Source organism: Lutzomyia longipalpis, chromosome 4, assembly GCF_024334085.1.
Source record: "Lutzomyia longipalpis isolate SR_M1_2022 chromosome 4, ASM2433408v1".
Lineage (NCBI taxonomy): Eukaryota > Metazoa > Arthropoda > Insecta > Diptera > Psychodidae > Lutzomyia > Lutzomyia longipalpis.
The window spans coordinates 6,428,752-6,451,387 of NC_074710.1; the positions used below are offsets into that span (position 1 = coordinate 6,428,752).

At 36.7% G+C, this 22,636-nt stretch overlaps 5 protein-coding genes across 6 annotated transcripts in view; 4 read left to right on the plus strand and 1 right to left on the minus strand.

The window, feature by feature from the left end:
- LOC129795849 (alpha-catulin) overlaps window positions 1–22,636 on the plus strand; it is a 140,868-nt gene that overhangs the window by 53,720 nt on the left and 64,512 nt on the right. The gene's annotated exons all lie outside the window — the stretch shown is intronic.
- LOC129795894 (splicing factor YJU2) lies at window positions 100–1,337 on the plus strand. Its single transcript, XM_055837431.1, has 2 exons — window positions 100–234; window positions 311–1,337. Exons 1-2 carry the CDS (start codon window positions 211–213, stop codon window positions 1,151–1,153), a joined length of 867 nt encoding a protein of 288 aa, XP_055693406.1. The 5' UTR covers window positions 100–210; the 3' UTR covers window positions 1,154–1,337.
- Window positions 1,079–9,688, plus strand: LOC129795846 (spondin-1). 2 transcript variants are annotated; one of them, XM_055837357.1, is made up of 3 exons: window positions 1,079–1,193; window positions 5,065–5,484; window positions 7,210–9,688. In XM_055837357.1, exons 2-3 carry the CDS (start codon window positions 5,077–5,079, stop codon window positions 9,583–9,585), a joined length of 2,784 nt encoding a protein of 927 aa, XP_055693332.1. In that variant the 5' UTR covers window positions 1,079–1,193; window positions 5,065–5,076; the 3' UTR covers window positions 9,586–9,688. The 2 variants fall into 2 exon arrangements, with proteins under 2 accessions (XP_055693332.1, XP_055693331.1); XM_055837356.1 differs by lacking the exon at window positions 1,079–1,193 and adding an exon at window positions 2,463–2,714.
- Window positions 9,679–11,798, minus strand: LOC129795902 (uncharacterized). The gene is made up of 3 exons (XM_055837449.1): window positions 11,379–11,798; window positions 11,187–11,267; window positions 9,679–10,195 (listed from the first exon to the last, which is right to left on the minus strand). Exons 1-3 carry the CDS (start codon window positions 11,690–11,692, stop codon window positions 9,892–9,894), a joined length of 699 nt encoding a protein of 232 aa, XP_055693424.1. The 5' UTR covers window positions 11,693–11,798; the 3' UTR covers window positions 9,679–9,891.
- On the plus strand, window positions 11,022–21,473 carry LOC129795878 (ornithine decarboxylase 1-like). Its single transcript, XM_055837400.1, has 4 exons — window positions 11,022–11,271; window positions 13,823–13,964; window positions 18,194–19,029; window positions 20,413–21,473. The coding sequence occupies exons 3-4, from the start codon at window positions 18,587–18,589 to the stop codon at window positions 21,230–21,232; spliced, it is 1,263 nt and encodes a 420-aa protein (XP_055693375.1). The 5' UTR covers window positions 11,022–11,271; window positions 13,823–13,964; window positions 18,194–18,586; the 3' UTR covers window positions 21,233–21,473.

Genomic DNA, 22,636 nt, shown 5'->3' on the forward strand with positions numbered 1-22,636 from the left:
GAGAACAATAAGGGAACGTTTAAGGATTCCTTCAATTGATAAATAGTTTAAAAACCTTAAAAAAAAATAATAAAATGAGTTGAAAACTTCTGACTTGCGTGCATAAACTCCTTTTCGCATTGACGTTTCCAATCGTGGATAAGAAAATCTCTCTAAGTTCCTGCTTCTCGCTGTTCCAGATCCTCCCAGAAGAGTAAATAACCAGGAAAAATGTCTGAACGGAAGGTTCTTAATGTAAGTAGAAAGATAAAATTTAATTCTCTCAAGAAATCAAACTGAAATGATTTTATTTGTTTGTTCTTCCGGATAGAAATACTACCCACCGGACTTCGATCCGTCGAAGATTCCGCGAATGAAGCTGGCCAAGAATCGGCAGTACACTGTCCGATTGATGGCCCCCTTCAATATGCGCTGCGTCACATGTGGGGAATACATCTACAAAGGGAAGAAATTCAATGCCCGGAAGGAGGATGTTGAGAATGAGACGTACCTGGGAATACGAATCTACAGATTCTACATAAAGTGTACACGATGCCTCCAGGAGATTTCCTTCAAGACAGACCCAAAGAACACTGATTATGAAATTGAAGCGGGTGCCACGAGGAATTTCATGGCTCTCAAGCTAGCGGAGGAGCAGGCACGGAAGGAGGAGGAAGAACAGCGTGAAGAGGAGGCAAATAACCCAATGAAATTGCTTGAGAATCGCACGCAACAGTCAAGGAATGAAATTGAATTGCTGGAATCCCTGGAGGAGCTTCGGGATCTCAATAGGAGACAACAGACAATTGACTACGATCAAATGCTCCAGCAGTATGATACAACAGAGACAGCCAGGGAGAGGGAAGAACGTCTTGCGCGTCTCGATGAGGAATACATCAAAACAGTCAGCTTTGGCTCCTCATCGTCCGCTGCAAAAGTTGTTGCGCAAGAGGAAGTTGTGGAGACAATTGATCTCGCCAAGCAGTCACTTCCGAAGCACGAAGAACGCCGAGTTGAGCCACCAAAAGCCCCCCCAGCCACTGGGAATCGTCTCAAAATGCAAAATCTCATTCGAAGGAAAGAAACTCCAGGTCCGGAAGCAAAGAAACCCGCCTCAACGGGTGGTTTGAGTCTCCTTTCTGCGTACTCTGACAGTGAATCCAACTCTGATTGATTTCTGCAACAGCTTTCATCCCACATTCACTTCAATCAAGGTAAGCTGCTGTTTGAGGATGATTCCGGAACATTCCCATTCTTCGGGAAGTTTTTCTTTGTTAATAAAATCTTTTAAAAAGAATTTATTGTGCAAAAAAAATGCAAGATTTTTATTGAATTTAATTAATTTTGGAAGAATTTTATTCAATTTTGTTTAATTTGTGACCAGTTTCATTATTTCTTTGTCGATTTTGACAAGTTTGACCAAATTGGGATGATCTTGATCAAATTATATTCGATTTTGATCAAACTGATCAATCTCATCATTTTTTTTTAAATATATTTTTATGAATTTGATCAAATTGGGAAAATCTTATTTAAATTTAAGATTATTTAGATCAAATTTTGTTCGATTTGATCAAATTGTGATTGGTCTATAATATTGAAAATGATTTTGAATGTTTTGAACGAATTTTGTTTGATTTTCACGATTTTCATTAAATTTTTAAGAGTTTGATGGATTAAAAATAGATTTTTTAATGATTTTTTGATGACTTTTTAAACATTCTTCTTTAATTTTTTGCATCTAAGTTTTTGAAATGTTTTTGAACCGAATTTGATTATTTATTAAACAATCTTTATAAAAAGCAAATTTTATTGGAACGAATTTGAAAAAATGCAAAATAATTTTGAATAATTTAAAGATTTTCAGAAAGTAATATTTTAAAATCCTTTTATGATTTTTTCTTAACCCTATCAATGATTTTGTATTAAAGTTTAATTAATTATTAATAAACTTTGATGAATTTCAATCTTTTTCAATATTTTTTATAAGTTTTACTTTTTAAAAAATTTATTTAAAATTTTCATGAGTATTGATAAAGCTTTGACAAAGTAAATTATTGATTTTTCGTGGTTCCACCTCAGAATTTGTTTCATATTTGCCACAAATCCATGAGGATTAATGTTTTTGACTAGAAAATTTGTCTTTTGGTCAGGAAAATATTCCATTTTACTCAATAAAATGTTTCTTTTTGTTCAGAAAAACATTCTATTTCGTTTTACTTTTTCGGATGACCGAAAAAGAATATTTTTCTCATTAAATTAAACGTTCTCATGGTCAAATTGAACGTTCTTCTGATCAAATGGAGCATTTTTCCGATCATTTAGAAGATTTTCCTGATTAAAATATCAATTTTCCTGATCAAAAGATCATTTCTCAACTTCCCCAATCACTGACTGCAGCTCTGGAAGCATCCATTGAGCCGTTTAACGATCATCACTACACCACGCAGCCTCCCATTAATGCTGTGCGATCATTTCAGTTACGATCGCACTTTCGTGGGATACAGACTTAAAATTCCAAAAGGAAGATCCTCCGCGCATTGGGAAGAGTTTTCATTTGAAAGTGAAGAATATTCGAGAGTTTAAAAGTTAGTGATTGTGTGCACAAATTCTTGGATTAATCCTTCTTCTAAAAACAAAGGAAGGAAAAAGGATTTGGGAGGAGATTTTGTGTTTGTGTCCCATTGAGGACAGAGGATAGAGAGGCCATAGAGAGATCGCGCCTAAAGAGAGAAGTAAGTGTGGCTTGTTGCAATTTTCAATTCAATTCAATTGAGATAAATTACAAGAGAGTGCCATACTGTGTGCGCGAGGGATACTCCAAAGCTATAATGGGATTATCATGTGTGTTGCCCGCGAGGAGACAAATTGTAATTCAATTCAACCAACTTGATGGAGGAGCATCGGAAGCTGCGCTCTGCATTCGGTGCGGGACTTCCGATTCTTCTCACATTTCCAAGCCGATAAATTTTATTTTTTCCGCGAAAATTAAAAAGAATTTTCTACAAATTACGTCGTTAACAAAATGCGTTCCTTGTTTATTGTTCATTTTACTTGAGTTGAGATGAGAGATAGACTCCAGAAAATTCCCTCACAGTGAGCTAGGAGAGAGAGAGAGAGAGATCGGGGAAAGGTCAAGTGCATGTCACTTTGGGAGTTGTTTTGGTGAATTTCAATTGGAATTGATTTTTTTTTTGTGAGTGTGCTCGTCGTGGTTGAGAAGGAAGATTGCTAAAATTGATCAAGTTGATGAATGAATTTTCATTTGAGTGGAGCAACAGATCAATTGGGACCACGCTGGTGCTCAATCAATGGGCAATCCATGCGATCTTGCTTCTTGTCTTTGAGGAATAACCAGAAAAAAAATATTTTTTTTTTATTAAAAAAGAAATAATTTTATCAATAATGCGGAAATAGATGAATAGAAAATTCAAAGTCAAACGATCCTATTTTAAAAGGAGTTTATGCATTTTTGTTTGAGTCATAAAGTAATGCGGGAAAAGAAACAATTTCCATAGAAATAACCACGTGCAATTAGATTTTTAAACCTCTTTTTGTTTTATCAAAGGGGGTGTCTATTTGATTGAAATTATTGGCTTAGATTGAGGAACAGAAGCCTAATAGGCCAGCTGAGATGTAAAATTACCTACAAATAAATCGGGACTAACCAAATTTTGCACCATTTGATTCAGAGAATTATAAGAAACCTTTTTTATACTTACTAGAATGCTCTAAAACTTATGCTCGTTTCAGAAAATGCGTTTAAATATTCCCATACATTTTCCCATAAAATCCATCAAAGCCATTGAACGAACAAGTGACGTCACTGGAGTGTTCCAAGAAACTGCTCACACAAACCACATAAAATACTTTAGTTTTTACAATTTCCACTCAACAGATTATAACGAGGATTAAAAGAAAGTACTTCCTACGTGAGATAATGCAGAAATAATTAGTAAAACACACATTATTTCACAAAAAAATTCCCCAGTAAAATGAAAATATTTACTCGAAAATTCTCAACTGTCAAATCATACTTCGGCGGAATACGAAATTCAGCGACGTCGCATGTTCGTTCAATGGCTTCAATGGCTTCTATGGAAAAAAAATGTATGAAAAATTTTTCAAACGCATTTTCTGAAATGAGCATACGTTTTAGAACATGCACGTAAATATTAAAAAATTTCTTATATTTTTATGAATCAAATGGTGCAAAATTTGGCTAGTCCGAAATTATTTAAAAGTTTGGGGTCATTTTCCGCTAATTCTACTGGCCTAATTATTTAAAAGTTTGGGGTCATTTTCCGCTAATTCTACTGGCCTATAAGAAATATTTAATTCAAACCTAAAAATATTTTTTCAGTCCCTAAAAAGGCAGAGATTGAGGAACAAAACTTAAAAAAAAATATTTCATTCAGACCTAGAAAGAACAAAAGGTAGTAAATTCAAGTCAAAAAGTAGTAAATTCAACTCGAATCGTGCTTAATTCAAGCCTAAAAGTATTACTTGATTTTCAGCCCTAAAAAGCAGAGTCTTCAAGCACAAAATGTTTTAAAAACATATTTAAATTAAGCCTAAAAAGTAGTAAATTCAACTCGAAACGTGCTAAATTCAAGCCTAAAAGTATTATTTGATTTTCAGCCCTAAAAAGTAGTAAATTCAAGCCAGAAAGGGTTAACTCTTCTTTTATTTTTATTCTTTTTCGTGTGATTCGGCTTTTATCAAGGGATGTTTATGGTGAATTAAAATATTTAGATCTACCTAAATATTCAAATGATTCGCGTTCATAACTAAAATATTCGTCAGATAAATACCCCCTTATTAGTTTTTTTTTCTCAGTGAAGATTTGCAAAATCTCTTCTCATCCAGCACGCTCTCATGTATTCTCAGCTGCTCTGTTGATCATGGCGCCGGATTGTGGTGTTAAAAAAAAGGTCAATTGGTTATCATTTTATCCTTTACCCACAATTTAGCAGCAGAATCAGCAGAAGCTGAGAGAATAATGAGGGAGCGTGTGTGCCCAGAGTCTGAAGATTCTATCACGTGATTCTCACAAAACACAAAACTTTCTCATCTCCACAACAGGCGTGCGGGGAAATGATTTGCCATGGAGTGGCTGGCGTGATCATAACACTCACTGCTGCCCTTCTTCTGCTACCGGTGGGTGTTGTGGGGAGATGCGATAGGGTACCCGAAGGATCGGGTGCAAGTAAATCACCCGCAGATGGGAGGTATCGCATAAAGATTTCCGGAAATCCCGAAAGGTACACCCCTGGGGAGATGTACACGGTGTCCCTGGCGGGCATTCGATCCATGGGGGTGGCGCATAAATTCTCAGGATTTATGTTGACCGTTGAGAAGGAAACCTTCGATCCAATACGCGATATTGGAGGCATTGGGATTGCGGGGCATTTTCAACTACTCGGCGACACCTTGGCAAAGTTCAGTGATAAATGCCCAAATGTTGTTACACACACCAGCTCACTACCCAAGTCTGATATCCAGGTAAGAAAGATCATTGAGATTTTATGAAAATTATCTTTTTTTTTAAAAAGAAAATATCAATCAATCAAAATAATAGAAAAGATCGCACTTGAGATCGCGAAATGATCATAATTTCTAGAACTTTTACAAAGATCAAAGATCACACAGTGAATATGTGGAGTGTTCTAGTAGTCTGGAGGATGTTCTATTTATAGGCATCTTGACGCATTTGCAATCAAATGATCCGCACTGTTTCGGAGGGAAATTGCTTTCAAATGCGACAATTTGCAAAGAATATGATCGCGATCTCTCTCGATCAAGGCTTTTCCTACTTTTCCGTTGCAGAAAATGCAAATAATTTGAGAGATAAAAGATTAATTCATTTGGTACTTGATGGCGCATAATGTGAATGAAATTCCCAGAAAAGCCATTTGTAATGATCACGACGATTACATTCAATGACGATTTATTTAATATTTTGCAAAGGCATTTATTCATTTTGAGAGGTTCTAAATAATTGGGAAGAATATTAAACAAGATATTGAAAATTTATACATTTCATTTATTAACTTCATTTTAGTGGAAGAAAATCATTAAATAAAATCCATGGACGAATTACGTCCTTATTGTATCTTAGACAGTTTTAGCCGATTTAAGCTATTTGTTTTGTGAAGGAAGCATATGCTTCAGGGCGCCATTAGTATAGGTCATATGCAGGAACTTAAGATGAATTAGTCAGATTAACGACTGCAGAATATACGCATTTCCATCATGGTTTGTTTTGTGGATAATGCATATGCTTCAGAGAGTCATTGGATGAGTAAATCCGCTGCAAAATTCAGCAGGAGTCTTGAAAATTTACCTGAATGTCCCTTAAGGAATATAAAGAAGAAAAACGTAAAAAGCGCCATTTGGAACAGTAAACTTAAAAGCAAATGGCGGCTAATTTTTAAAATGGTGCTTCTTTGGGCAAAAAGAAGATATTAGATCATTTGACTTCCTCAGTCTACAAGAACCTGAGATTTTGCCGGTTTAAGCATTTTCTTACAAGCCTAAATCTTCGGTTTTAGTTCACAGCTAGAAAGCTTTGAACAGATTTACGGGTCAGATCACACTTAAGCTCCAAGTGCTTGCGCATCATAACCCCTAAGTGAGTACGAAAGAGACGACAATTCTGTTTTTTCTCTTTCTTTCACATGTAAAATCTTAAGCGTCAAGTGCTTAGAGCTTAAGTGTGATGGCTTCCTTACGGGGCTATCACACTTAAGCTCCAAGTGCTTGAGCATCATAACCTCTATGTGAGTAAGAGAGAGACAACAATGCTGTTTTTTCTCGTTTTGTCACATGTAAAATCTTAAGCATCAAGCGCTTAGAGCTTAAGTGTGATAACTCCCTTACGATTGGAGCATATGCAGGTTTGCGTCATGTAGAAAAAATTAAAAGAAGACTTATTAAGGGGGAGTGATTTATGAAGTTTTCAAAGATATATTGCAAAAATGTTTATTTTTCTTGCAAAAATATATTATAAATCTTTTAAAGAATTTTATGAAGATTTTTTTTTATTTTTGGAAATTTCATTTTAACAAAGTTTTCAATTTAATTGATATTAAATTCACGTTTTTTATGACTAAAAAATTAAATACTTTTCATGTGAAATACGAAAGACTTTCCATGCTAAGAATGCCTAAAAGTGAATAAACTCCTTTTTCAATGATCAATGATGATCCCCTCTAATCAATTCTCTAGGTCTTGTGGACAGCTCCTCCACCGGGAAGTGGATGTGTCGTCTTCAGGGCTACGGTGATTGAGCATCGGGATGTTTGGTACATGGATGATGGTCCATTAAGTAAGATGTTCTGTGAAGATGAGCAGGATACCATTGATGTGCAGCCCATCATTGAGGATCCCTGCTGTGCGTGCCAGGAGGCAAAGTATGAGTTGACTTTCGAGGGATTGTGGTCCAGGCATACGCACCCGAAGGATTTCCCCTCAAATCGCTGGCTGACGCGCTTCAGTGACATCATTGGTGCCTCCCATACGGCTGACTACAGATTCTGGGAGTATGGGCAGCAGGCAAGTGAGGGGCTGCAGCAGGTGGCTGAACATGGTTCTACGCGGATGCTGGAGGGTGAGCTGAAGGCACAAAGTGAGAATATTCGAACAATCATCAAGGCACGGGGGATTTCCTATCCGAACGTTACGGGAAAAACCTTTGCTGTCTTCCGCGTTGATGCTCGTCATCATCTTGTCTCCATGGTATCGATGATTGATCCCTCGCCTGATTGGATTGTGGGGGTTTCTGGGTTGGAGCTTTGCTTGCCTAATTGTTCGTGGATTGAGAATAAAGTTTTGAATTTGTACCCATGGGATGCGGGGACGGATAGTGGTCCATCATATACGTCTCCGGATCAACCAACAAATCCACGTGATGTTATTCGGAGGATTAAATCAAATTTCCCGAATGATCCGCGATCGCCATTCTATGATCCAAGTGGGGGGGAAATGAAGGCAATGGCGAGGATACACATCTCCCGGCAGAGACTCTACGATAAGAATTGCGAAGCAACAAGTGAGGAGGATTTTGGGGCATTCGGCGGGGGGTCTAGGGCATGCGAAACAACTCCCTGGAGTACATGGAGTACGTGTTCTGTCTCCTGTGGGAGAGGTGAGAGATTCCGGCAGAGGAACTACATTAATCCCATTGCAGCCAGTCAGAATCGCTGCAACCGGAAGTTGCAGCAAAGTGGCACGTGCTACGGCACGGAGCGTCACTGTCGCCTTGGCGGTGGTGGGGAATTCCAACCAAATCAACCCGAAAGTACCAATGAAGTCTTCCCCGATTGTGCCCTGACGGATTGGTCGGAGTGGAGTGAGTGCAGCAATGCATGTGGGAAAGGGGTGCGAACACGCACACGTACCTACGTGGTGAGGAGTGCAATGAAAAAATGCCAGAAAGCATCCCCAAATCCGCCCCAGCTTGAGCAGACGGTTGAATGTCTCGGGAGGAATTGTTCCGGAGACATTGATGATGAATATGCACCACCACCACGTGGAGGATACCCCATAGATGGGGGGGATTTGGATGAAGATGAGGAGGAGGAAGAAGATAATTTTGCCTTCCGGCCGCGTCAGCGTCCGGAAGTGGGACGAGAACGTGAGAATAGGGAATGCAAAATGGTTCCATGGTCACAATTTAGCCCCTGCAATACATCCTGTGGCCTAGGGCGAAGGATGCGCTATCGCTATCCCATTCGTCGGGGTATTGACCCAATGGATGTTCAGAGTAAGGCAATTGATTTCTTCAATCGTAAACCCCCTCTGGAACCCATTGAGGATCCGTACGATTCGGGATTCAACACCAACCCAATGGAGGAGCCTGAAGAAGAAGATCCAGCGGCGGCGGAGCAGCAGGAAGATGAGAATTGCAATGAGATCTTATGCCTGGAACCCGATGATCCCTGCTATGGGGAATCAATGCTGGAAATAGTGATGTGTGGACAGAATCAGCCGGCATGTGATGATGTCCCAGCGCGGTGCCTCCTCCCACCAACTCCAGGGTCGTGCAAAACCATCCGGAATCGTTGGTTCTACGACTACCGTCGAGGGGAATGTGCTGTCTTCGCCTACACGGGATGCGATGGGAATGAGAATAACTTTGAATCCCGCGAGGATTGCATGACGTCGTGCAAACCCTCCCATGATATTCAGGAAGAACCCCAAGGGTATCAGGCAATCAGTAGTATCCCCATAAGGGATCAGAAGCGTGCTGAAACACCGCGAGATTGCAAAGTATCCCACTGGGAGCGTGGACCGTGCAATGTAACATGCGGCTATGGGCATCGCATAAAGACACGCAGGATTCTGCGAATGCCCCAAAATGGGGGGAAACCCTGCCCGAGGAAACTTGTGCGGTACGAACGTTGTGACGTGCCGTGCAATACGTCACAGGATCCCTGCACCTACTCCGTGTGGAGCAATTGGTCACCCTGTAGTGCAACTTGTGGGAGTTTTTCCGTGCAGCAGCGCACGCGGTATGTCATCAATCCCACTCCCGGAGTCCCCTGCATGGATCGCATTGAAGAGAGGCGATGCAATGTAATGCCCTGTCCCTTAGGTGGCTGAACAGCCTGGATAGACCTTCGTGCTCTAGCCTAGAGTCTACCTAGAGTGCACGATGGAGATTTATATTTTCTTAACAAAAAAAAAAGAAACTTATTTAATTTCAGTCAATTTTATTGAATTATTTCGAAATTTCCTGAGCTATTCCCCAAAGAAAATGTACAATTTAATAAAAAAAACAAATCTAGTTTAGAGATAATAAAATAAAATGGATAAAATGTTTTTCTGGCTTCATTGGACGCATCATCGGATGAGGAAATGATACAGAATAATGGACCAAATGGAGTATTTGAGCATCAGAAGGGCTAGTCATGAAATTTTAGCTGCCTTTATGTCATCTTCCGTCCTGGCAGACGGGGTAGGATTAATTTGGAAGCGAATATCACTTCCCTTTCCACGTTTCTGGACAATTTTCCCAGCGGATTTTGTTGCATTTTCAATCTCCCGGAAAATCTTCTCGGAGGAAGCGGCATCGGCGCCAGCACCGGAAATAACGACAACAACACGATTATTCTTTGAAAGCCACTTTGTGACGTTCTTTATGCGTGCCTGAAGGTCATGATCGCCAATTTTATTGTTCACCTGAAGGAGTTTCTCCCCCTTTGGGGGGTCTCTGGAAATGTAAAGGAAAATTCGTTCATAGAATTGAAATATTTTTTGAAATTCCATCAATTTTAGCAAATTTTTTGAATTTTATTTTGAGATTGTTGAATGTTCTTCAAATATTTGAAGAATTCCTTAAATATTCTTTAAAAAAGTCTTGAAATATTTCAAGATCTTCAAAGATTACTTAATAACTTATAAAATACTTAAATAAACTTTGAAGGAGCTGAAGAAGGTACGCGTAAAGAACGAAACGTCGTCGAAGAAAAAAAAAACAAATCGAATGTTCAAACTTATTCCTCACAATTTCTTTATTTCTTTCAATTTTAGCTAAAGTATTTTGAATTTTCTTTTAAAAATTTGAATGTTCTTCAAATATTTGAAGAATTCTTTGGATATTCTTTAAAGAACTTGAAATATTAAAAAAAAATAATTACTTTATAAAATAATTAAATAAACTTTGAAAACTCTGAAGGACCTGAAGAAGGAACGCGTAAAGATCGAAACGTCGCCTGAGAAGAATTTAAACGATTCCAGTGATTCGAGTGTTCAAACTTTAAACAAAATTCATTCTGTCTCACTAAAAAAAAATAATTTATGCTTGCAGGATTATCCGGGGATACGCTGTTATGTAAAAATACCGAAAAAACGCATAAAATCACATAAAAATCCGACAAAATGTAGAAAAATTAGAAAGAAAATTGGAGAAATAATTGATTTATTGATTTCCCAGCAAGATTTTTAAATTTTCGCGCGCCCGCGCAATTCTATATTTTCTTTTGCCTTCGCGGGAAAATATCGTCATTCAGCCAACTAGCGCCACATGTGCCATGTGGGTCTCTGTGGAAATAGAACAAGTCTCTTTGGCGTGAGTTTTCTCAACCTTTCCGGTCCTCCATTTCGGGATTATTCGCATTTTTGCGTCTCCCTCTGTGCTTTTTGGGCATTTTGTGGCCTTCGTGGGGAACATTGTGGTGCTGTGACAACGGGAATTGACTCACCTCCGTTCATTTTTCTCATCGGAATCACTGCCAACGTGGGATTTCAGCTGCTCCTCCTTGAATTCAGCATTCGTCATCAATCTGCGTGAGTATCACATTACGAAATTATTACCTAATCCCACCCAATCACGCTGAGGAGCGTGATCACGCACCGCAATCACTCGCGGGGGAATTCTCCTGGAAAATTCGTACCTGTAAGTGGGTCTCTGGGTTTTCGTGTCAAAGTTCATCACCTTGATGAGCTTCATTTCGCGCCTCTTGGAGATTTTCTGTGCCTCCTCGAGTGTTACAATTGTCGTGGAACTATCTGGGCCAAGGAGGGTAATCTTGGGCTTCAATTTATCCTGATTCTTCTGCCCTTTGTCCACTTTCTCCCCTGCTGTGGCTGTCACATCATCCGCAGCATTCTTCTTCGTGGCATACCCCAATATTCCCGCATTATTGACCGGTCGGACGTACCCCGTCAGCTGCTTGAGGCACTTAAGATGCCAATTGAGACGATACATGGTCACTTTTCACCTCACGATGGGTGTCTTTTACGTGCATGGAAAATCCCCGAAAGTCTCGAAAGAAAAATCTTATCACTTCCAAAACATCGCCCATGAAACATTCACATGTTGCGTGAAACTTTTTGTGCGACTGCAGCGCCATCACTTCTTGCGTAATGGCGGGAGATTTTCCTTCCATCGGGGCATGACTCATTCCCAATTTCTTGGAATTTTAAGGGTTTTCATGGGATTTTCCCATAATTGCACAAAGAAAATAGAGAAAACTTGTCTTGTGGATTTTGCCCTGATTATTCTTAGCAGTCGTTTACTGATTTTGTCTTCGCAAAGAGGTAAAAATTGTCTGAAAGGATTGGAAGAAAATAAAGATTTTGGGTGTAAAAATAAATTGCAAAAAGTTTTCAAGATCTCTTCCTCATAATCCATCAAGGTAGGGGATACCTACCCGCAGCAGGTGGTAGAGAAAAAAAGCACCTTTTTAATCCCTTTTGCACAGCATGAGTCACCCAAAAATTGGGCATTGAGGCTTCAGAAGAAAAAGACAAATTAACCCTTTGAAGACTACTATGATTGAAGGGGATTTTAAAGGGTATTTAATGAGAAAACAGTGGAATATCAGGAAAATTATTGAAGGAGAGTCAAAAGTATTATTAAAATATAAAAATTTTAATAGTCTTGACTCCTCAATTTGCCAAAAAAATATCCAAAATAACAGAATTTAGTAAAATTAACTTTTTAGGTTTCTTTGATTTGAAAAGAATTTTTTAACGGAAAATTGAGGAGGTTTTCTTCTTAAAAACTCTCAAGATCACTTTTTCGTTTAACTTTATAATTGATTTTAATCCAAAAGTTTCAATGTTGTGTACTTATTTGGATTTTAATTAGAAAAATAATCAATAAAAACTAAAAAACAATCAATTTTTGTTTAAATGTTGGTTTACTGTAAAATGCTAAAAGCTTCCTGAAATCACCACCATAACGAGAAATGAGAGCGCTAATTGTCATTTTAAAAATTGAAGGTAGATTTTAATACTTGGAGGACAAAACTGGTACTCGCTGCCAGTTTGATTATTTTTAAAACGTCACAGAATCTAATCTAACAGATTTATTGTGATAAATTCTACATCTTTGTGTAGGGAAATTCGATTACTTCAGATTAAAAGAAAATTTTGAAAAACGTTTTCCTCTACTGAGAAAATTAAGGTCAAATCTTGAAGAAAGGAGTTTTGGACCTCCAGTATTAAAACTAAAGTAGAGTGAAAAATATTTCCTGCTTTGATTTGCCTTCAATTGTTATAAAATTTACGACAATCAGCGCCCTCATCTTTCTCAAAGAAATGTGGTGAGAAATTTTGAAATTTGAGCATAATTTTCAATTTTTTATGGTTTTTTTGACCGAAATGATATCAAATAATTTATTATCATTAGGATATCAAGAGCTTTCTAATTATTCAATTTTTGTCTTCCGGAATGTGCAAATAAAAGCTTCCGGATCAAGAAATTATTAGGGGAGACCGGGGCTAATATAGTCACTTATGGGTTTGGAAAAAGCTTAAAATATCATATTTCCTAGCTAGATAGAACAAAATGATCTGAGAACGAGTTGTAGGGCAGTAAATTTCCTAAAGAAATGAGCTATACATTTCGCTTTATCTGTTTGGGAAATATGATATTTTGAGCTTTTTCTAAACCCTTAAGTGACTTTTTTAACCCCGGTCTCCCCTACGTATATAAGACATTAAAGAAAAAATTGATTCTTTTTGCAAAATAAAAATTTTTATTTAAATATTAGAAATTAATCTAGAACTTTTTGTTTATATAATCTTATTAGTATTTGAAAAAAAAATTAAAAGTCTGTCCTCAAAGGGTTAAATCTGTAGAAAGAGACAACAATACCCTGTGGGGTTGTCGACTGTAGGCCTGGAACCCATATATTGACGTCACCCAATGCTCTGGAATCTCACTATCAGCCTGGTCACAACTCGAATTTTCCCCCTACACCAGTCTTCTTGTGGCTTTCTTGGCATTCACACAGTACTACTGACTGGCCTTTCTCCCCTGATCGTGATCAAAGTTCGAAGATCATCCCATTTTTGACGCGAACCTTTCTGGATTTTTACACATTTTCAGTGCTTCTCGATCCTCCTGGATTTATCTGTGAGCCCACCAGGCAATCAACATACTGAGCTTCCAAAGTGATATTCCGGACGTTTTGTTGGATGGGAGAGTATTTTTTTCAACAATTCCAAAAATTTCGAGAATTCCCGATCAGGTGAGTGAAAAGAAAACTTTTTAAATTCGTTTTTTAAGCCGTTAAATTCGTTGAAATAATTTAAAATGAATCTATATGAATAAACTCCTGTGATGAGTTGCTCTAGAATTAACGAAAATCTATTGAAAATGTCTCTGTAAGATCATGATCAAAGTTCCAAAAAAGTGATCTTTGTCCCCTCCATAATAGAGCAGAGATCGTGAAGTGATCTCTCCCCCGAGATTGCTTTGTGTGTTAGCAGTTTACTCACACTTTGAGGGTTTTTGGAGCTTTTCAGTGTGATCAGGTGGTGGAGATCTCTCAGTTTTATGAGTGATCTCTCGGAAGATTGAACGTTTAGTTCGTGAAGTAGAAGGAATTTGTGCTGTGAGGAGAATTTAGTGGAAAGTTCTTTTAAAAAAATTCATCACTTGGTGAGATAATTTTAAATAAAAATTCTCTAAAAATTTAAAGAAAAGAATTAGAATTAAAAGAATTTTATCAATATTTTCGATTCTTTTTCAATTCCTGTTAATTCAGCTTATATTCTCAACAAATGTTATTGAGTTTCAATAACTTCAACAGAGCTGTATTATAAAATGTTTATTCAAGTAGTTTGAGCTCCATTTCAAATTGATAAGGAATTTCAAGTAAGAAAAAGCCACAAAAAGGCGCCCTTTTGGCGATAAAGTCACATGAATTTTGTCTCTCTCGAATGCTCCAAATTACATGAATATTCTCTTTTAAGAAGGAAATCATAAAAAATTGAGATAATTTTTTGAATTATCTTTCTTTCATAAATTAAATGGACTATATTGTTGAATTTATTACATTTTTTCACGTTTTTTTTTACCCAGATAAGCTTATAAAATATGTTTATAAATACTTCATTAAGTTTAAATATTTATTGTTAATTTAATTCTTTTATCAATCTTAAGAATTCGATAATTTTCAAAGATTTTAAAGAAATTAAAATAATTTAGCAAAGTATAGGATATAGTATTAAAAAAATACTACCCGATTGACCATACGTTTTAGCAGAAACATCCGTTTCTTACTACGTAATCATGTGATACTGCTAAATTTAATTTTAATTAAGTTTCTTAGACATAATAAATAAAATGTGCGAAAATAAATAGATTTAATAGACATTTTTTTACCTTCTTTTCTACAAATTAAACAAAACTACCGGAAGAGTATGATGGCAATAAATTTTTTTTACATAAAATAAACTGGAATTAATTGTAAGATGACTATAAATGTGCTTGAAAACAAAAAGATTTTTTAAATAAATAGTTTAATGGCAGATAAATTACAAAATTCCTAAGAAAGATGAATTTTTTGTGGAAGAAAAAAAAGCGTTTAATAGAGTATTTGAAATCTTATTTTTTACTACTGATGGAGATTATTAGTTAAGTCATTTAGTCCATTTAGTCTTTAATTTCTACGTAGCTCATTCAGAAAATCTTTGTAGTATACCTACAGTTCTGTGTGCCAGAGCCCCCAGCCGCCGAAATTTCAAGCCGCTTGAGCCGGCAGCCGAGCCGATTTTCAAGCCGCCGCCGCCGAGGCTTTGCAAAATAAAAAAAAATTCAAGCCGCCGCCGCCGAGGCTTTGCCAAAAAAAAATTCAAGCCGCCGAGGTTTTGTTGAAAAAAAAATCAAGCCGCCGAACCTTTCGCAATATTAATTCTAAGCAAATTAATCAAATTCGAACAAAATTATTTCTTAACCAAGGAGGTATCAAGGAAAGTTTGATAAGAAAATATGTACTCTTGTCTTTTGTAGTCCTTTTCCGCGGATTTGATAATTTTCTTTCTCAAAATATGAAGGAATTTTCCTACTTCGTGACTTTTATCCTCTTCGATGTTATGAATTTTCACAAAATTTCCATGAAAATCTCACTGAAATATTCATACACTTATTTACAAAAAAAACATTTTATATTATGTAAAAGACTTCCTTTTTGAAAATTTCATAGCAACCGAATCATTTTCTTGGTCAGGAAAAATAAGTTTTCCTTTATTGATATCTTCGAGTAACTGTAATTTTCTCGGTAATTTTCACACACAATTTTCATACACAAAAAACTGCAACATAAATCTCTGGAGAATTTATTTATCTTATTGCTGCGTACGCCGGTGAGTACTCACACATGTACGCATGCTACATATGTGTGTATTTGCTCCTTCCTGCTGCAAGCGTGGTGTGTAAAACTTCATATGGGACTTTTGCTCATACGCCAGTATCGGTCGCCTAGATGACGTATAGCGTAGTGGTTTTATAGCTTTTGGCCTCGGGATCAAATCTTGTCAATGAAATTTTTTTTTCACATTGTTTTTTTCTTCTTTTTTCTTTTGCCGATTTTTGACAAGTTTAATTAGATAATTAATTATGTTTATTTAATTCGCTCTAATAAATAAAAGAATTTTCATAATGAAAATACTAAAATCTTACCCTAAGCGCACTAAACACTAAAAAGGGCAATAAATCACATAAAATCTTTTTTAATTAATTAATTCTTAAGAAATATTATACCGGCCATTATAATTCCTTGTGATTTGAAACATTTTCTTTCAAATCAGAATATCGAAATAAAAAAATAATAGGGAACACCGGGGTTAAAAAAGTCACTTAAGGGTTTAGAAAAAGCTCAAAATATCATACTTATTTCCCAAATAAATAAAGCGAAATGGTCAAATCTGTGGAAAATATTCATAAAAGATAAGAAAATTCGGGAATTTTCCACTTTTTCAACTCAATTTGTATTGGAAAATATGAAAAGTAAAATTATCGATTTCTTCTTATTAAAAATCTATATGGCGCGCATAAATGTAAACAAAATTTTCATGTCATTTTACTTGGACGCTTTTCCTTAAAACAGTCCCAAGGGATTCTTTTTAATGGGCTTAAATAATCCAGTAAATTATAATGCGCCGAAATTTCAAGCCGCTTGAGTCAGCAGCCGAGCCGATTTTTTAAGCCACCGCCGCCGAGGCTCGAAAAAAAAATTTTTTTTCCAAGCCGCAGCAGCCGAAGCTCATATCAAATCAAGCCGCAGCAGCCGAGGCTCGGATTTTTTTTTATTTTTCAAGCCGCCGCCGCCGAGGCACTTATCAAATCAAGCCGCAGCAGCCGATACTGTGTGCGGCTGGGGGCTCTGTGCTCCATTAGTTTATATCGAGCTGTGGTGGAGATTAGTTTATTGCAGCACAATTAAATCAAAGCCTAAAGTCTTTTCTTGAAATTTCATAAAATAAGAAGAAGAATTCAGTGGCCTTAACGTTAAGGAAGTTCAGGTTTTTTGCTAAAAATTACATGATTTTAAAAATGTTTTATCATTCAAACGTTATAAATAAAACGCTAGACTCTAGAAATGAATCGTAAATGACGTTAGAATAATTTTCAAAGTTCAGGAACTAAACCTAAAGTGTAGGAAGTGATGAAATGAAAAAAGCTGCTAATTTAAGGGAATAATCCTTTTTGTCGGTAGTTTTGGCAAAAGTGTAAGTAAGTTTGGTCAAATTGTTAAAATAAATGTCAAGCTCTAGAAAAGAAATGTCAAATGTTAGAAAAAATGTCAAATGTTAAAAAGAAACGTCAAATGTTGGAAAAGTAATTGCATTTGTTAAACGTTTTAAATTGGAATAATCAGACGTTGAAAAAAGGAAGGGAAATGTTGGAATTTCGTTAGAACGTTAGAATTAATTTTCAATAAAATTAATTTCTATAAACGCCCTCTTGAATATTTCTAACTACGCCCCTAAAAGATTTGAAAGATCTGATTGGTTCCTTGATTGAAGGAGAGCTTTTATTGGTTAATTCTCTCACGAGTCTACATTTCTACTAGGTGTAGCTTCAGTGCATAGTTGACTTGAATAATCCACACCAAAAATGATAAAAAAAAACAATTAAATTAAATAGCCCACGCGTCAGATTTAAAGCTATCTCCCCCGAGCAAGGGGTGATAATTCTCTTGTGAAATGCAATAAAGTAAATATTTTTCAACATAGATTTCTCTGTGAGCATTCTGACCACACATTCTCTGACTCACTGTGATGAATGTTATTCAATGAAAAATGAGCATAAAGCGATATGAAAGGGAGCAATAAACAAGTCTTTAATAACATTGCTTTTAACTAGATCATGCCCGTTGAGAAAATCAATTTAAAAAATAAAAATTCAAAACTGAATTAAAGCTGAAATGGGAAATTTAAATTACTTAATTTTTCTTTCTCTTTTCCCTTGTAGGTTTCTTTGAAGGGTCAGTTGCCCTTCTTAACTGAGGGCTCTGGCCTATTCTTCATCACGTGGCAGCTGAAATTGAACGGCGAACCACCGTGGTAAGGTGGATTCCGTATTGAAAAAAAGAATTGTGTTTTATAAATCATCAAACTGCCACTAAAGGCGTCAAAAGGAATTTTCTCAGCTCATTGAAAAGGCTTTTCTGTGCTTAAAACAAGAAAATAAGAAAAGGATTTAAAGAAAAATCGAGATAAAGATAAGTAAAGAAGGACGAAACATCAGCACGTAAAAGTTGGTGTGAAGAAGATTTAAAGAAAAAAATTAAGTCTGTGAACGTGAGAAGAAGAAGGAAGTTTTCGTGCCTGTAAAGAAAAGAAAGGAAAGAGAAGAAAAGAGAAAATGAAGCTGCAACTGGAAAACAGTGAGATCAGCCTGTTTGAAGGGCCCTTTGACGCTGAGCGGATCTTCCGGGAGAAGCTGTACGAGCTCGATGGGGGCCAGGATGAGGCGCTCTTCGTGTGCAATCTCACCGATGTGGCGCACAAGTTTGTCAATTGGTGCACAAAGATGCCCCGCGTGCGCCCCTTCTACGCCGTCAAGTGCAACGACGACGACAACGTCATCCGGCTGCTGGCGCGTCTCGGTGCGGGCTTCGATTGTGCCTCACGCGCCGAAATTAATGCCGTCCTCAAGCATGGCGTCACCCCCGACAGGATTATCTTTGCCAATCCGGCGAAACCCGCGTCGCACATTCGCCACGCCGCTGCCACCAATACGCGCCTCATGACATTCGATTCCACCGTTGAGCTCGAGAAGATTCGCCAAATTTACCCCGATGCACAGTAAGTTTTTCACTTTTTTTTTCCCATCGACTGATAAGACTGAAAAATTGTCGCACGTTCTTTTTTTTATTGTGGCGGAAAATTTTTAGACTAGACCAATTCACGAGTATATAAGCCACAATATGAGAGTTTATTAGCAGTTGGTGTGCGATAAGAAGATTTATTGCTTTTTTCACGAAATTAAGTTTTTTTTTTCATGCTGAATCTGTTGCCAAGAAATTATTTTATGAGGATGTTTTATGTTATTCGTGTTTCCATTAATTATTTGATTAATTTACACAAGAATGTAATTCGTTATTTAATTTTTTTTTCAAATACTTCTGAAGGAGTTTATTCATTTTTCTTCACGACATGAACTAATTTAAATTAATTTTAAGTAACCGCAACAATTAAATAAAATATGTAGGAATTTAGGAGAAAAACAATGGAGAGATAAAAACTTTATTTTCTACATAGGATTAATTGCACAAAAATCATTAAAGACTTACAGCAAAATCGCTGCTTTTTGCACTTCAAAAAAAAACTTTTCCTTTAAAATAAAGCTTAAGCATCAAATCGACTTTAATATTTAATATTTCGTGATAAATTCTACATCTGTGTATAGGGAAGTTGCATTAATTTAATTTCGTTGAAAGAAAACTTAGAAAAAACATTTTCTCTTGAGAAAAAATTGAAGTCAAACTTTTGAGGTTAGAAACCTCGATCCTTCAAGTGTTAAATAATGATCATTGATTAAAGCACTACAGCATATGCTCTATATGCGTATATACCCCTTTTGCATCCATTGGGTCATATGCTGATCAAAACGTGAAAGGTTAGAAGCTAAAAAAGACATTTAAAAAAAAGTGTCCTCAGAGAGCATCCATTGAATAAATATCGTTACTCGTGATACAAAGAATGAATGTTTCAATATTTTCATGTTTCATATGGACGCGAATGTCTTTTAACTTTAGCGTCTACGTGAAACATTGAAACATGCGCTTTTCTTTTATCACTATTTTTTATTCTATGGATGATCCCAGAGAACATTTCTGATATTTCTAAGTGGAAACGACTTGTTTAGCCCAAAATGGTACAAATTCAACGCTTAATTCATTAAAATTCGGAAAAATCTAATATTTCTTGCTTTTGTCTATGTACGACACAAGAGACGCGAAAGGGTTAATCAAACATAAAACTTATAGAATTTTTAACGTTAAAAGTTAAGTAAGTTTGAGAACTTGATGAAATATCGAAAAAGAAACTTCAAAGGTTAGAATTTTGCAAAAAAAAACCTGTCAGAAGTTCCAATTTTGAATTTAATAACTGCTGTTCTACGACTACTAGATTTAAAAGAAAATTTGAAAAATTCTTTTTTCATTCATTTTTTTCCGTTCATTCCAGACTTGTTTTACGCATTCGTTGCGATGCAAAGAAGGCTCAGTGTCCGTTGGGGGATAAATTTGGGTGTGATCCCAAAGTGGAGGCACCACTGCTGCTTGTTAATGCGAAGAATCTCGGTATGTCCGTTGCAGGGATTAGTTTCCACGTGGGCAGTGGATGCCGTGATCCACCGGTCTACAGGAAAGCCATTGCCCAGGCACGTGAGCTCTTTGACTATGCCCGTACTTTGGGCTACCGAATGTCCCTCCTGGACATTGGTGGTGGCTTCCCGGGGGACACGGGGACGGACATTGGGGTCATTGCGGACGTTGTGAATGCAGCACTTGATGATTACTTCCCGGAAGTGGGGGCTGAAGGAGGGGATTTTGTGGAGGTTATTGCTGAACCCGGAAGGTACTTTGTCTCCTCGGCGTACACCATTGGGGTGACGGTGCACTCGAAGAATGAACATTTGGAATCCGATGGGAATGTGGCGCATGTGAAGTTCTTTGTCAATGATGGCGTCTATGGGTCTTTCAATTGCATCCTGTACGATCATCAGGTGGTCACACCGCATGTCCTGGCGCGTAAAGCGGCAGATGAGGAGGCAGCAGCAGCAGAAGCTCAACCATTGGTGAAGTGCTCCATCTGGGGCCCTTCGTGCGATGGTTTGGATAAGATTTGCGACAATTTGCAATTGCCAAATCTCGCAATTGGTGATGCCATACTCTTCCCCAATATGGGTGCTTACACCATTGCCATCGCGAGCCCCTTCAATGGTTTCCCCATTCCGAAGGTTCTCTATTTTGCCCAACACGACACATGCGCCATTATGGAGTAACCGGCAGGTTATCAAGAACTGGGGGTCCAGCAACATTGGCCTATCCATCCCTGAGGACCAATTTTTAAAACATTTTATTCATTTTTATTCTCTTTTTTTTTAAGCAACCCCCACACCTTTGCCATTGGGGGTTGTTGTCTTTTTTTTGTAATGAAAACCTTTTATTTTCCGGGGGTTTTGTTTTTCCAAACGAAAGGGGTTGACATTTTATAAAAATAAATAAAATGAGAATGAATCAAAAGTTAGTTTATTTTTCTTTTTGAAAGCAGAGTTTGAAGAATTTTGAGAAAGGATAAAAAAAGGAAAATTCTGATGGTTTTGTTTTACTTGTTTTGCTGAAATTTCAATTCTTAACGATCTTGGAAGTGTTAAAATGTTAAAAAAAAAATGAATCATTATATATATTCATTTTTGCACACTTCAATGGTAAGAGGAAATAAACAATACTAAAAAGAACGTAACTTAATTCATCGTTTTCTTCGTTTTTTCATCATCAACAATAAGTTATCAAGTTGGAGAAAAAGAGTAGGTAAGTAAAAATTGACAACAAAGAGTCTAATAAAAAAAAGATTCAAGAAAAAGATCTGTTTTGATATTTTTGAATCTTTTGAATTAATTAAAAATAGAAAATGGAGCTTATTCTCACAAAAATATTTTCTTTTCTATCTATTTCGTCTTACAAGGGATTTTGTAAGATTTGGTATTCCAGCAAAAAAAATCTTTTATAGCACCTTTTTAGAACATTCCCCTCAAAACAGCAAAACATAACTAGATGTCGCTATTTGTGACGTTTGACATTGAGAAAATAAATAAAATTAATTCGGATCGAACTTTATTACAGGAAATTTATTGAAAAGGGACGTTTATTTTCTATTTATTTCGTCTTACAAGGGATTTATTAAGGTTTGCTGTTCCAGCAAAAATTTCTTTTTCATTCTTTTATAGTAACAGACCTCCGAAACTGGAAATCGAAAACAGATGTCGCTGTTAACGTTGAAAAACGAAATGAAACCTAAAATGCCGAAAATAGACGAAGTGAATAAAGTTAATGTAAACAAATAAAATGAGGTTAAAGTTAAGTGAATTTATCAACAAAACACAATGGATTATTCGGGATTTTTGGTAAAAATTTAACCCTATTAAAGTATTTTTGCATTTTATATGATAGTTTTTTTTTAAATTTTTTTATCTATGTGATGTGAAAAAATTGAATCATCCAGAACCTTTGGACATCTGTGGCATCCACGGATTCCGGGAAGAGATACCCGGACAACTCCCAGGCAGCATGAAATGTTTATTCAATAAGAAAATCTCATCCGTCGATGCTGGAAGCATTTGTGAAAGAATAGAAATTGTTGGGACCAGCTCTACAGAGTGGCCATAAAGAGATGAAGTCGTGAATCT

Excerpts from the sequence above, each read along its gene's own strand:
- LOC129795846 (XM_055837357.1), top strand. The coding sequence starts at position 5,077 with ATGATTTGCCATGGAGTGGCTGGCGTGATCATAACACTCACTGCTGCC. Across the intron at positions 5,485-7,209 it reads TACCCAAGTCTGATATCCAG|GTCTTGTGGACAGCTCCTCC; the intron begins GTAAGAAAGATC and ends TCAATTCTCTAG.
- LOC129795902 (XM_055837449.1), bottom strand. The coding sequence starts at position 11,692 with ATGTATCGTCTCAATTGGCATCTTAAGTGCCTCAAGCAGCTGACGGGG. Across the intron at positions 11,268-11,378 it reads ACCCAGAGACCCACTTACAG|ATTGATGACGAATGCTGAAT; the intron begins GTACGAATTTTC and ends ATACTCACGCAG. Across the intron at positions 10,196-11,186 it reads GATGAGAAAAATGAACGGAG|AGACCCCCCAAAGGGGGAGA; the intron begins GTGAGTCAATTC and ends TTACATTTCCAG.
- LOC129795894 (XM_055837431.1), top strand. The coding sequence starts at position 211 with ATGTCTGAACGGAAGGTTCTTAAT. Across the intron at positions 235-310 it reads CTGAACGGAAGGTTCTTAAT|AAATACTACCCACCGGACTT; the intron begins GTAAGTAGAAAG and ends TCTTCCGGATAG.
- LOC129795878 (XM_055837400.1), top strand. The coding sequence starts at position 18,587 with ATGAAGCTGCAACTGGAAAACAGTGAGATCAGCCTGTTTGAAGGGCCC. Across the intron at positions 19,030-20,412 it reads CAAATTTACCCCGATGCACA|ACTTGTTTTACGCATTCGTT; the intron begins GTAAGTTTTTCA and ends CGTTCATTCCAG.